The sequence below is a fragment of the Camelina sativa genome, chromosome 5, assembly GCF_030686135.1.
Source record: "Camelina sativa cultivar CO46 ecotype springtype chromosome 5, ASM3068613v1".
NCBI lineage: Eukaryota > Viridiplantae > Streptophyta > Magnoliopsida > Brassicales > Brassicaceae > Camelina > Camelina sativa.
In genome coordinates, this window is record NC_141884.1 from 16,479,858 (window position 1) to 16,492,258 (window position 12,401).

Below are 12,401 nucleotides of genomic sequence, written 5' to 3' on the forward strand. Positions count from 1 at the left end.
TCAAGTAACATCAAACAAATGAATCCAAAAAAAAAATATGATCAGTATATTTTTAAAATCACAAAAATAACCATTGGTAAGTAAACAAATAAAAACTAATAATATCTAAATTACTAAAATTGAACAATAATGTAAGTTAAATTCGTGCGTAGCACGGGGTAACTTCTAGTATATATATATTACCATACGAAATGTCGTTGGTAAACTTATCTAGGCTTAAGACCTCACATGTGGACCTGAGTGGTGCTATATTGGCTGTATTTGCTCCAAAATTGTCCAATTTTGAGAGTTCTGAAATATTTGTATATAAATATCTAAACCCATTGTTGATTAAACGATTTATTTTTTATTTTTATGTCAAAATTAAATACCCAAACAAAAAGTAAAGTAATTTTTTAAAATGTGGTTATTATGTTAGTATATTAGCTGTGTTTTTAAGTTTAAACTGATAAGTTTAGCTGATATCATTAAGAGAGAAGAAATCAGAATGATTGATAAAGAGAGCACATGAAGTCCACATGACACAACCCCAAAGATCTCAACTCTGTTGTCTTAATTCAGATCGTTAGAGAGATTTATTCTCCACCTCCATTATTAAATAAAGCCAACTTGTTTGGTCTACTACTTCACACTCACAGCCTTTTATTATTCTCTCTGGTCCCTAATAATAAGAAAAAGAAAAGAAAAAGAAAAAAAAGCGGTGAGAAAAAGAAAGAAGAGAGAGGGTGACCACTATGGAGACAGCGCAACCCATTACTCATTATTAGTTTTCTCCTACCATTCTTTTGCTAAAGTTCAAGTCTTTGTGTAAGTTTCTCAGAAGAAGACCCAAATCGAAAGTTGAAGACTTTGCGCTGTTGTCTTGAAGACCTAAGTCGATCTGACTTCTATGTGTGTTTTTTTTTTTTTTTTTTTTTTTCTCTAGTAGCAATGCTGAGAATTTAGCTGCATTCACTCTTTCTTCTGTCAGTTTAATTCAATCTCTCCTCATTTCTTACAACAATGGCATCTAGAACCAAGTAAGTACTTTTACCCTTTCTTACACATCTTGTTTTTAATACAATTGGATCTGAGATGATCTCTAGTAGAGATGCAAATGATCTGTGAATTGACAATTGGATCTGTTTCTTGAAGATTTTAAAACCTAAATTGGTTAAGTCTAGTAAATGTTGTGATTTTGGGAACTTAGATGAATTTAGTCAGGTGAAATTTGTTGTGACTTTGGGAACTTGCTATAATAATCTTGTTTTGGTAAAAATGTAAGAAGATCCATAAATTTTGAAAGCATTTCATTGAGATATTAAATGTTACATTGTATTATTGGTCATGCTTACTGCAGAACTGGGTTGATGGAGACTCCTCGTAGTAAACCATCACCACCACCTCCCCGACTGAGTAAACTTACTCCTACTAAATCCGATGGCAATTCGGCTTCCCCCGTGCCAAACACTCGTCTTTCGCTTGATCGTTCTCCTCAAACAGTTAACTCAAAGCCTGCTCCTGATCGTCGGCCTTCTAGGATTCCTACACCCGAGGCAAGTTACTGACCCCACTCCAACTGATTCATGAATCTTTTTTCTTAGCAATATTAAGAGATTGATGATTACCAGATGAGTTCATCACCATGTGAAATGACTGTATATCATAATATATATATATATATATATTTTATGTTGCAACACTATGGGCTTCTGTTTGTTTGTTGTTGTTTGTGAAAAAGGCTCATCTGTTAAACTCGTTGACATTTTCAGAAAGTGCATTCACGGTTGGTGAAAGGGTCGGAGCTTCAAGCTCAATTGAGTCAGATTCAGGAGGATTTAAAGAAAGCCGATGAGCAAATAGAATTGCTCAAGAAAGATAAAGCTAAAGCCATAGATGATCTTAAAGGATCCGAGAAACTTGTCGAAGAAGCCAATGAGAAACTCAAAGAGGCATTGGCAGCTCAGAAACGAGCTGAGGAGTGTTTCGAGGTTGAGAAATTCCGAGCTGTTGAACTGGAACAGGCTGGACTTGAAGCTGTTCAGACAAAGGATGCAACGTCAAGGAACGAGCTAGAGTCAATTAGAAGTCAGCATGCGTTGGACATCTCAGCTCTCCTCTCTACCACAGAAGAACTTCAGAGGGTGAAACATGAATTGACTATGACCGCTGATGCTAAAAACAAGGCGCTAAGCCATGCTGAGGAAGCGACGAAGATTGCTGAAATCCATGCTGAGAAGGCTGAGATTCTTTCTTCTGAATTAGGCCGGTTAAAGGCATTGCTCGGTTCCAAGGAAGAAAAAGAAGCTATTGAAGGTAACGAGATCGTGTCTAAACTGAAGTCTGAGATTGGAACGTTGAGAGGGGACCTTGAAAAAGTTAGTATTCTTGAGAATAGTCTGAAGGAGCATGAACAATCAATTGAACAGCTTCACGTTGATCTAGAAGCTGCTAAAATGGCTGAATCTTGCGCTAATGGCTTAGCAGAAGAATGGAAGAACAAGGTTCGTGATCTTGAAAAACATGTTGAAGAAGCAAATAGATTGAAGACATCTGCTTCAGAATCTGTGGAATCCGTTTTGAAGGAGCTGGCTGAATGTAATCATGTGCTGCATGAGATGAAATCCGAAAATGCTGCACAAAAAGAAAAGCTTGAGATGCTAGAGAAAACAGTTGAAGCGCAGAGAGCAGATCTTGAGGAATCTGGACGCCAGGTTTGCATCGCAAAAGAAGAAGCTTCTAAAATGGAAAAACTTGTTGAATCAGTAAAATCTGAGCTTGAGATCTCCGAAGAGGAAAAAACTAGGGCCTTGGACAATGAAAAGACTCTAACATCAAATATTCAGAATCTAATGAATGAAAAGACAGAACTTTCAATAGAACTGGAACGCTGTAAGATGGAAGAAGAGAAAAGCAAGAAAGATATGGATAGCTTGACGTTGGCTTTGCAGGAAGCATCTACTGAAGCGAGGGAAGCAAAGGAGAAGTTTTTGGCATGTCAAGAGGAGTTCAAGCACTGTGAATCCCAGTTTGACAGTTTGAAGTTGGCTTCAAAGGAGACAAATGAAAAGTATGAGCAAATGCTTGAGGATGCTAGAATTGAAATTGATAGTCTGAAAAGTGCTATAGATAGCATCCAGAATGAGTTCGAGAACTCTAAGGCTGGGTGGGAACAGAAAGAGCTTCATCTGATGGGCAGTGTGAAGAAATCAGAAGAAGAAAATTCATCTTTGCAGGAAGAAGTAAGTAGGCTGGTGAATTTGATCAAAGAAAGTGAAGAAGATGCATGTGCAAAGAAGGAGGAAGAAGTCAATCTGAAAAATAATCTCCAAGAAGCTGAAGGGGAGGTAAAGTATCTACAGGAAACACTTGGAGAAGCAAAAGCTGAAAGCATGAAACTGAAAGAGAGCTTGTTGGACAAAGAAGATGAGCTAAAGAATGTCATGGCGGAGAACAGCAGCCTCAGAGAATGGGAAGGTTCTGTAATTGAGAAAATCGAGGAGTTGTCGAAGGTTAAGGAAAGCTTGGTTGATAAAGAAACCAAGTTAAAGAGCATAACTCAAGAAGCTGAAGAGCTAAAAGAAAAGGAGGCCGCTCATATGAAGCAGATTGAGGAGTTGTCAATGGCGAATGGAAGCTTGGTTGATAACGTAACCAAATTGCAGAGCATTGTTCAAGAAAGTGCAGATCTCAAAGAAAAGGAAGCTGCTTATCTTAAGAAGATTCAGGAGTTATCAGTAGTGAATGAGACCCTGGCTGATAACTTAACGGATTTGCAAAGCATTGTTCAAGAAAGTAAGGATCTCAAAGAAAAGGAGACTGCTTATCTTAAGAAGATTGAGGAGTTATCAGTGGCAAGTGAGAGCTTGGTTGGTAAAGAGACCAAACTGCAGCACATTAGTCAAGAGGCTGAGGAGCTCAGAGGAAGGGAGGCTGCTCATTTGAAGAAGATTGAGGAGTTGTCGAAGACGAATGAGAGTTTGGTTGTTAATGTGGCCAATATGCAAAGCATTGCTCAAGAAAGTAAGGATCTCAGAGTAAGGGAGGCTGCTTATCTTAAGAAGATTGAGGAATTGTCAATGGTAAATGGGACCTTGGCTGATAATGTAACCAATCTGCAGAAAATATCTGAAGAAAGTAAGGAGCTCAGAGAAAGAGAGACTACATTACTTAAGAAGACAGAGGAGTTGTCAGAATTGAATGAAAGCTTAGTTGATAAAGCGAGCAAATTGCAAACAGTTGTTCAGGAAAATGAGGAATTGAGAGAAAGAGAGACTGCGTATCTAAGAAAGATGGAGGAGTTGTCAAAATTGCATGAAATGTTCTCTGAAAAAGAAAGCAGTCTCCAGAGTTCTATTCATGAGAAAGAGGAGCTCAAAGAAAGGGAGACTGCTTATCTTAAGAAGATTGAGGAGTTGTCAAAGGTGCAAGAGGATCTGCTTAATAAAGAAAATGAGTTGCATGGAATGGTCGTGGAGATGGAGGACCTTAGATCCAAGGACTCTCTCGCCCAAATGAGGATAGAAGAGTTATCAAATTTTAATGCAAGTTTGCTCGTTAAAGAGAATGAGTTACAGGCTGTTGTCTGCGAAAATGAGGAGCTGAAGTCCAAGGAGGTTTCATCACTAAAGACGATAGACGAGCTGTCAGACCTGAAACAAAGTTTAATTCACAAAGAAAAAGAGCTCAAGGCTGCAATTGTTGAAAACGAGAAGCTCAAGGCTGAAGCAGCCTCGTCCCTCCAGAGGATTGAAGAGTTGACAAATCTTAAACAGAGTTTGATAGATAGGCAGAACGAACTGCAGGGTGTCTTTCATGAAAACGAGGAGCTCAAGGCCAAGGAGGCTTTGTCTTTGAAAAAGATTGATGAGTTACTACATCTAGAGCAAAGTTGGCTTGATAAGGAAAGTGAGTTTCAAAGAGTTACGCAAGAAAACCAAGAGCTTAAAACGCAGGATGCTTTAGCAGCAAAGAAAATAGAGGAGTTGTCAAAGCTGAAAGAGAGCTTACTTGAAAAAGAAACCGAACTAAAAGGCAGGGAAGCTGCCGCGGGCCTTGAGAAAATGGAAGAATCATCAAAGGTTGGAAACGGTGAGCTTACCAACATCGGAAAAGATTATGACTTGGTTCAGTTTTCCGAAGTAAAAGGTCCTAGGAATGGGGATTTAAAGACAAAGACTGATCCTTTTCAGCACAGAAGCAGAGAACATTTGGTACAAGAAAGTCCCATGGAAGCAATTGATAAACATTTGATGGGTGAAAGAGCAACAACTCATAGGGTACCTCACAGAGCTGCAGGTGAAGGGAAAGTAGATAAAGACAGTGTGGAGCCTGAGATGTGGGAGAGCTACAAGATAGAAAAAAGCGAAGTATCTCCCGAGAGAGAGACCGAGCTCGACTCTGTAGAAGAGGAAGTTGAGTCGAAAGCAGAAGGCAGTGAGAACACGGATCAGTATAGCAATGGCTTCTCTTCAACAGACCACACCGAAGATTCTGGAAATTTGCTGTTAAAGGAACAACATATGAAGAAGAAGAAACCTTTGCTCCGGAAATTTGGTAACCTGCTTAAAAAGAAGAGTACAAGCAGTAGCAGTCAAAAGTAGGGTCTCTTTGCAACAGGGCTTTTCTTGGTTTATGTTTATCGTATCAAAATTTCTGAGAGTATAGCTCTATATTTGATCTATGCTTTCACATGGCTTCCAAGTCAAGATTTAGATTGTCTATGACACTCCCCTTTGATCTTGTTCTCTTATTTATTTTTATTTTTTTGAGTTGTTCTTGTTGTGAGTTTTAGCGTACTGCAAAGAAAGAACATTTCATTTATTATCTGCAAGATTTCTGTATAGAAGCAGGGTTACTTATTAAGATGATTTGTCGTTGTTTCTTGTTATTCTAACATTCTTTTTGGAGTTATTAGTGTCGTGAACACCACCAAGTTTCCAATAAATGAAGCGTTTCATGTAAGGCTTTGTAGATTGTAAAATAAGAAGACATACAAAGGTTGATGATACTCTTGTGAATAATAACTTAATTCGGTCATGGACAATGTAATTAACATAGTAGATATTGACACAACCTTCCGCTGCTGCAAAATATTAAATTCACTTCATAGTTAGGCACTTAGTGAAATGGAGACGAGAGACGATAGCTTGAATTTCTTCATCTTTGTGGACTCTCGTGGCTGAAACAGAGCCTCAGTGCTCGACCGGACGGTAACTTCTTTAGACTCTGCCCCTGAACTGCCTTCACTTCTATAGTCCCTATACGAGTACAGAACCTGCAACCTCGAAGGAGCTGCAACCCAAATCATTATTTAATTAATTAATTCCACACGCGAACACATAATCAAGTTCTAAAGAGAAATTACCTAATCCAAACATGCTTGTTTTCTGAATAGAGACATGGTCGACTTTTGATCTTTTGATATTTCTTAAAGCCAGGGTATCTTCCTGCTTTCCTTTAAACTCGAGGAACTCCCCTAACACAATTTTGCTACTTTTAAGCTCCACCCTGCAAGCATAATCAACGTTTTATGAAAACTCCTTGAACATAGCTACTTTATTGAAGTTTTTAAGAGAACTCAAAAGTCTCAGGAACTCAACACAATATAAATTGAATGTCAATTACGATATAAGAGTGGTATGACCTATCCCACATTGGTGCCGTGCCAAGGATGAAATTAAGTTTTTGATGCGACGATTCCTGCATCTCTTTTCCTGTGCTGAATGCGCCTTTAACCCAACCAGAAAGTTTGCCTCTTGTTACTGGTTTCAGGTGTTGCCACTCTTCATAGGTAATTACCTCACTCGGGAATGCATGAATTGTACTGAAAGAAGCAGAAGCAATATATGTTTATGCACCACTAGGGATAATACAAAAATGTTTTCCAGACTAAGATGGGCACGCCCCACACACGCGCTATAAAGTGTTCTGTTGAAGTTTTCTTGTCTAGCTCTTGTAAACATGACGATAGTAAGGATAAGGATACATACCGGAAACTTGGATTAGGAATCACAACTTTGCAAGACACATTTCCTTCTAGTAAAGTAACACCCCTCTGTTCAAGATATGATTCAAGAACTGAAGCTTGTTTCTTGACTTGAGCCAGCTGAGAAAACAAGAATCTACAAATTAGAAACTAAGCTGCATCGATGGATGATGCAGTTCAACTTTGCTTTGACAAGAAAAAATCAAATTCACTGTGTCCAGACTCCAGATAGATATATTCATTCGTGTAATCAGCAAAATCTGTCTCTAAATGTAAACAGTGATATTTTTGACATATTATATGCAACGAGACTAGTAGCAGAGTTCCAAAATATTTAGGTCATCTCATGTATCCATCCCAATCTACAACATCAAATCAACAAATCCATTGGATGTTCAAACTAGAAGCATATTGTGTAATGATGGCATCAAACAAAACTTACAGGGTCAGGGTAAGTCTCAGTTGTATGATGCTTGCCACCTTCACAAACCCAGCTACCATCACTCGTTACCGTAACAATCCCAGATAGATTCTTCACAGCGACGACTAACACTTCTCCTTTAGAAGTGACGAGAACAACATCAATGTCCTGTCTAGAAGCAGTGTCTGAATCTGGAATCCGAAGCCCTACATAAGCTTTTCCACCATAAAGCTTCTCGAGTCTGCAAATTCAATCGAAATCAAAATCAAAATCAAATTCAGTGGAGTCTTGGATAGGTAAATAGAGAATCGAAGATGAGATGATGAGGTGAAAATCTGGGAAACCTGTGAGCAACGGAGAAGAGAGCAGTGGAATCGGAAGTCTCCACGTCGGAGAACTCGTCGTCGGAGAAGAAACGGCGGACGAGTTGGTAGATGACGAGACCGCAGATGATCTCCAACCACATCGTTGCTTCTTCTTTTAGAAATTTGGGAATTGGAGAATAGAGAGAAGAGAGAGAGAGACGATTCTTGGAAATTAAGGAAAAGAATAAACCCCAGCTGAAAGTAAAGAAAACAACAAATTCACTCAAATTATTATATATCGTATCAGATCCACCCCGATCATTTTTTACTATTCTTACATATCCTCCAACATCATATGTAGAATGAGGTCAAAGATCAGGGTAGATTTAATACAATATAATAGTTTTCATGGGATATACAGTAAAACTTCTATAAATTAATACTCTATAAATTAATAAACACTACAAATTAATAATTTTTGCTGGTCTCAAATCGGGCTAGCGTAAAAATTAACAATATTCGATAAGATAATAAGATAATATTTTTTTTGAAATCTCAATGTAAAATATGGTCCTAATAATATCATAAATTAATAATCATGTAAATATAAATATATATATATATATATATATATATATAATAGTGTATGTTTCTTCTAAACTCATTTCTATAAAATAATTGTAATGTTGTATTTTCAAACTATAATGATATCTCTAAAATATTTTATAACATGTCATACAAATAATTAAATTTTAAAGTTTAATTTTTAGATATTCATCATTTACAATTTGATAATTTGACAGATTATAAAAATAGGATAATTTGAATTTATGTATGTCATGTGTATAAGTCAATTTGTCTATAGTATTTGTAATTTATTGTCAATAATGCTTTCTAAACATTACAAGTTCAATTCCTAAACCATAAAATTTATAACATTCGAAAGTTTAATATTATTTTGTTATAGTTGTTCCAATTCATAATTTTAAAAAATTTAAATAATTTAAAATATATCTATAAATTAATAATTATTAATTTACAGTATAAAATAATAATTATTAATATATAGATAAATTAATATCACTATAAATTAATAAAATATTTTGGTTTCAATATTATTAATTTATAGAGGTTTTACTGTAGGACGTTTTTCCAAAAAATAATAAAATGTATTTATAAAATATACATTAGCTGTGAAAAATTATGTTCTAGTAAATTGATGGGAGGGCTCGATTTGAGGAACGTGATGATTTTAGTTCAGTTTTGTTAGCAAAACAGTCATGGCTGAGATTCCAAACTCGTTATTTGCCAAGCTTTAAAAAAGTTATCCAAAATCGAACTCAATAGAACCGATTAGGTCATATTCTTCATCATATGGTTGGAAGAATATTATCTTTACTAGATTTCTGATAAGCAAAAAAACTTATTAAGAGGGTTAGGCTCTAGGGAATCCAGTTCTACATGGACTGTTTCTTGGATACCGGCTCAATCCCTCGTACCAACGTTAAGTAAAGGTCCATTTAAGGATCCCATACTCCGACTGACTCATTTAATTGATTGTCAGACAAATATCTGATGTATGGATAAGCTCAATGAGCATTTCGACTCGGCGAATGTCACCCTGATTGGGCCTTACCTATATGTAATTGCCAGAAGACAGATTCTCTAGATTGGCATTTCACAAAAAAAGGTAAATATACGGTTAAGTTAGGGTATCATGCAATACAAACGACCCGATATCACCTCTCTACAAGCCATAGTTTGGAAGGTATATTGCCCACCAAAAATACAATATTTTATTTGGCACGTATTGTCAGGTTGCATTCGGTATTGGCAAATTTAAGCCGGCGAGGTATTGCTTGTGACTTGGGTTGTGCTAGGTGTTGTGCCGATCAGGAAACAGTCAATCATGCGATTTTTGTTTGTCCATCTGCCCGACAGGCATGAGAGTTATCTCAGGTACCGGTTGAGCCAAACTCCTTTCTGACAAAGTCCGTGTACAAAAACGTGAATTATTTTTTGGGCCCTACAAATCCAGATTTCCAAATCTTGACGTTTCCTTAGCTTATGTGGTATATCTGGAAAGCGAGGAATGCAAGAGTTTTCGAAAATGAGGCCCAGCAGCCTGATGAGGTTGTCTGACTAGCAAAAGGCAAGGTGACGGCATGGCAGCAAGCTCAAGTATGGGGTGAGGGTGAGGATGAGGGTCTACCTTCACCCCCGCTTGTCCCAACCCTTTGGTTGCGGGTGACTGCAGCTCCCCTTCCCACTATTTTTTTGGGATATCATTGTTATGTGGATTGCTCTTGGAAAACGGGCGAAAAATTCACTAGTACAGGATGGTTTTATACGTTTTTCAGGATTCGTTCCTGACTATGTGAGCCACCAAATTTCGGCGTAATATCTCTCCCTTACATGTTGAAGTATAAGCTTTCATATGAGCTATACGGTGCATGATCAAACATGACTACAAAGATGTGGCTTTCTTTAGAGGCTATTCAGACTTGGCGATGATGGTGTCTTCTCTTTTCGATTGGCGGACTTTCTCAGCATACCTCGATGACACCAAAATCGACATGGAAGAATTTTCTACTTTCTATTTATGTCTTATCTTTAAAAAAGTAATTGTAAGTGGCACATCAAAAACATATCTCTGCATAATTTTTTACATGTAAACAATTTTCCATCAAATTGGTTAATTAATCAACTAATAGAAAAATTACGTGAGTTTTTGGCATATATTTAGATCTTTTATTTTATTTTCAATTTTGAGGAGGTAGAAAACTAAAAATGTTTCTATATTTGACTATTGCAAAAAAGAAATCAATTAATTTAGATTAGAAATTAAATGAAATAACAAACATGTTGAACGCCTTGAATAAGAATATTGTCAAAAAGTAAAGAAAAAAAAGATTGTCTAAAACTTGTTTTGTTCTAAAATATATGTACTGTTCAGAATTTGAATATCAAAAATGAAAAATACTAATTAATTTGTATATTTTTGTAGGTACATAAATTATTCGTGTATTTTTGTGGGAAATGGAAGATACTTGATATATTTTATGATATTTTCTCAATAATATTTGATACAGTGGCTGCATTTCCCAATTTTTTTTTTTGTCAACAAAAGAATCAGCTCAAACGAGCCAATTAGGGGGAAAATTTTCTACAAATAAAACATGATGCAAAGACACACGCGCTTGACGTGCTAAAGAATCTGCTTGTACATTAGCATGGCGAGAAATATAAAGCAAAGAGAAGGAAGAAAACTCCTCCCTATCTATCTGAATGTCGTCGAGGTATGTTGCAAAAGCTGGCCAATCAGTAGGTGAAGACACCATCTTCACCAAGTCTGAGCATTCTGTAAGGAAAACCACATCCCGGAAGTCATGTCCAATCATACATCGCTTCGCCCAGATGAAGGCTTCAACTTCAGCATGTAACGGGATAAACTTTGCCAGAAATTTGTCGCTCCAAGCACCGGTGGCGGTCCTTGTGACGAGGTACAACACCATCCTGCACCTGCAAAAATATCAGTCGCCTTCCAAGAGCCGTCAACATAACATCTATGTCCCATAAAAACCGGAGGAAGCGATATACCCCCTCGATGCCCAGCCGTTGGACGCATAGGTGGAGGGAATCTCCTCCCCCTCCGCATCCACCTGAGCCTTCTGCCAGGTCAATGTCTCGCCTTCCGCCACCTGGACAACCTCATCCGGGCGTTCAACCTGGTTCTCAAAAACACGTGCATTCTAAGCTTTCCAAATATACCACATCAGCCAAGGAAAAGCTGAAACATGTGAACCCGGACCTTTAGGATCCAGAAAATGATCGACATTAGCATACACAGACCCCGTCGGAAAGAGATGTGGCCCCACTGGTACACAAAAATATGGCATGATTGATATCCTCCTCCTCCATCCCGCACCGTGTACAAAAAACATCACAGCTCACCCCCCGACGGCGCAAGTTAGCCGATACCAAAATACAACCCGATAACACTTGCCACAGAAAATATTGTAGTTTTGATGGACAGTGTACCTGCCAAATCCTAGCAAGAAGGGGAGTGATCACTGGACCAGAACCCAATGCCCGAAAAGGACCTTGGAGATCCAAACTTCTGTCTCATACCCAGCTTTTAACGTATATTTCCCAGTTTTAGTAAAGTGTCATCCTAAATAATCTGCCTTTAAGCAACTGCTTAGAGGTATAGCCTCTATCAAAGCGACATCCACGGGATCAAAATACTGAGTGAGCAGATCCTTTTGCCAAGAATTCGTTTGACGATCAATTAAATGAGGTAACCAGAGAGTTGGGTCCTTAAAAGGACCGTTACTTAAGGCTGGTCTCGGGAATTGAGCCGGAACCTAGAAATCACTCCATATAATAAGCCCTTTGTTCACCAGAGAGTGAGCAGAGACGATACTCCTCCACCCATACGAGGGTGAATAAGATCGTATTGGATCCATAGGATCTAAGTTCCGATAATACCTACTTTTAAAAATCCTGGCAAACAGGGAGTCCAAATAATCTATCAGTCTCCACAATTGCTTAGCCAGCAAAGCTGTGTTAAAATCATCAACTCTCTTGAACCCCAAACCACTCAACTGCTTGCTACAACAGAGCCTCTCCCAAGCGATCCAATGCATACCCCCTGCATGTCCATTCGTACTCCACCAGAATTTTGCCACTGCACTAGTCAGTTTAG

General features: G+C 37.9%; 2 protein-coding genes across 6 annotated transcripts; one reads left to right on the forward strand and one right to left on the reverse strand.

Annotated features, from left to right (window-relative positions):
• Positions 1 to 525: 525 nt before the first annotated feature.
• LOC147943823 (putative WEB family protein At1g65010, chloroplastic) lies at positions 526 to 5,869 on the forward strand. 4 transcript variants are annotated; one of them, XM_087450142.1, is made up of 4 exons: positions 526 to 807; positions 926 to 1,019; positions 1,340 to 1,535; positions 1,752 to 5,869. In XM_087450142.1, the coding sequence occupies exons 2-4, from the start codon at positions 1,003 to 1,005 to the stop codon at positions 5,580 to 5,582; spliced, it is 4,044 nt and encodes a 1,347-aa protein (XP_087306268.1). In that variant the 5' UTR covers positions 526 to 807; positions 926 to 1,002; the 3' UTR covers positions 5,583 to 5,869. The 4 variants fall into 4 exon arrangements, with proteins under 4 accessions (XP_087306268.1, XP_087306269.1, XP_087306270.1 ...); XM_087450143.1 differs by having other exon boundaries at positions 929 to 1,019; XM_087450144.1 differs by lacking the exon at positions 526 to 807 and having other exon boundaries at positions 865 to 1,019; positions 1,340 to 1,539; positions 1,756 to 5,869.
• Positions 5,870 to 5,933: 64 nt separating this feature from the next.
• On the reverse strand, positions 5,934 to 8,057 carry LOC147943824 (uncharacterized). Of its 2 annotated transcripts, none has more exons than XM_087450146.1 (6): positions 7,733 to 8,057; positions 7,410 to 7,629; positions 6,972 to 7,087; positions 6,626 to 6,805; positions 6,347 to 6,489; positions 5,934 to 6,256 (listed from the first exon to the last, which is right to left on the reverse strand). In XM_087450146.1, the coding sequence occupies exons 1-6, from the start codon at positions 7,852 to 7,854 to the stop codon at positions 6,240 to 6,242; spliced, it is 798 nt and encodes a 265-aa protein (XP_087306272.1). In that variant the 5' UTR covers positions 7,855 to 8,057; the 3' UTR covers positions 5,934 to 6,239. The 2 variants fall into 2 exon arrangements, with proteins under 2 accessions (XP_087306272.1, XP_087306271.1); XM_087450145.1 differs by having other exon boundaries at positions 5,934 to 6,273.
• Between the last annotated feature and the right edge of the window lie 4,344 nt (positions 8,058 to 12,401).

Coding starts and splice junctions, on each gene's coding strand:
- LOC147943824 (XM_087450145.1), bottom strand. CDS start 7,854: ATGTGGTTGGAGATCATCTGCGGTCTCGTCATCTACCAACTCGTCCGC. Junction 7,088..7,409: donor CTGAGACTTACCCTGACCCT/GTAAGTTTTGTT, acceptor TTGTTTTCTCAG/CTGGCTCAAGTCAAGAAACA. Junction 6,806..6,971: donor ATTCCTAATCCAAGTTTCCG/GTATGTATCCTT, acceptor TGCTTCTTTCAG/TACAATTCATGCATTCCCGA.
- LOC147943823 (XM_087450142.1), top strand. Junction 1,536..1,751: donor CTAGGATTCCTACACCCGAG/GCAAGTTACTGA, acceptor TGACATTTTCAG/AAAGTGCATTCACGGTTGGT.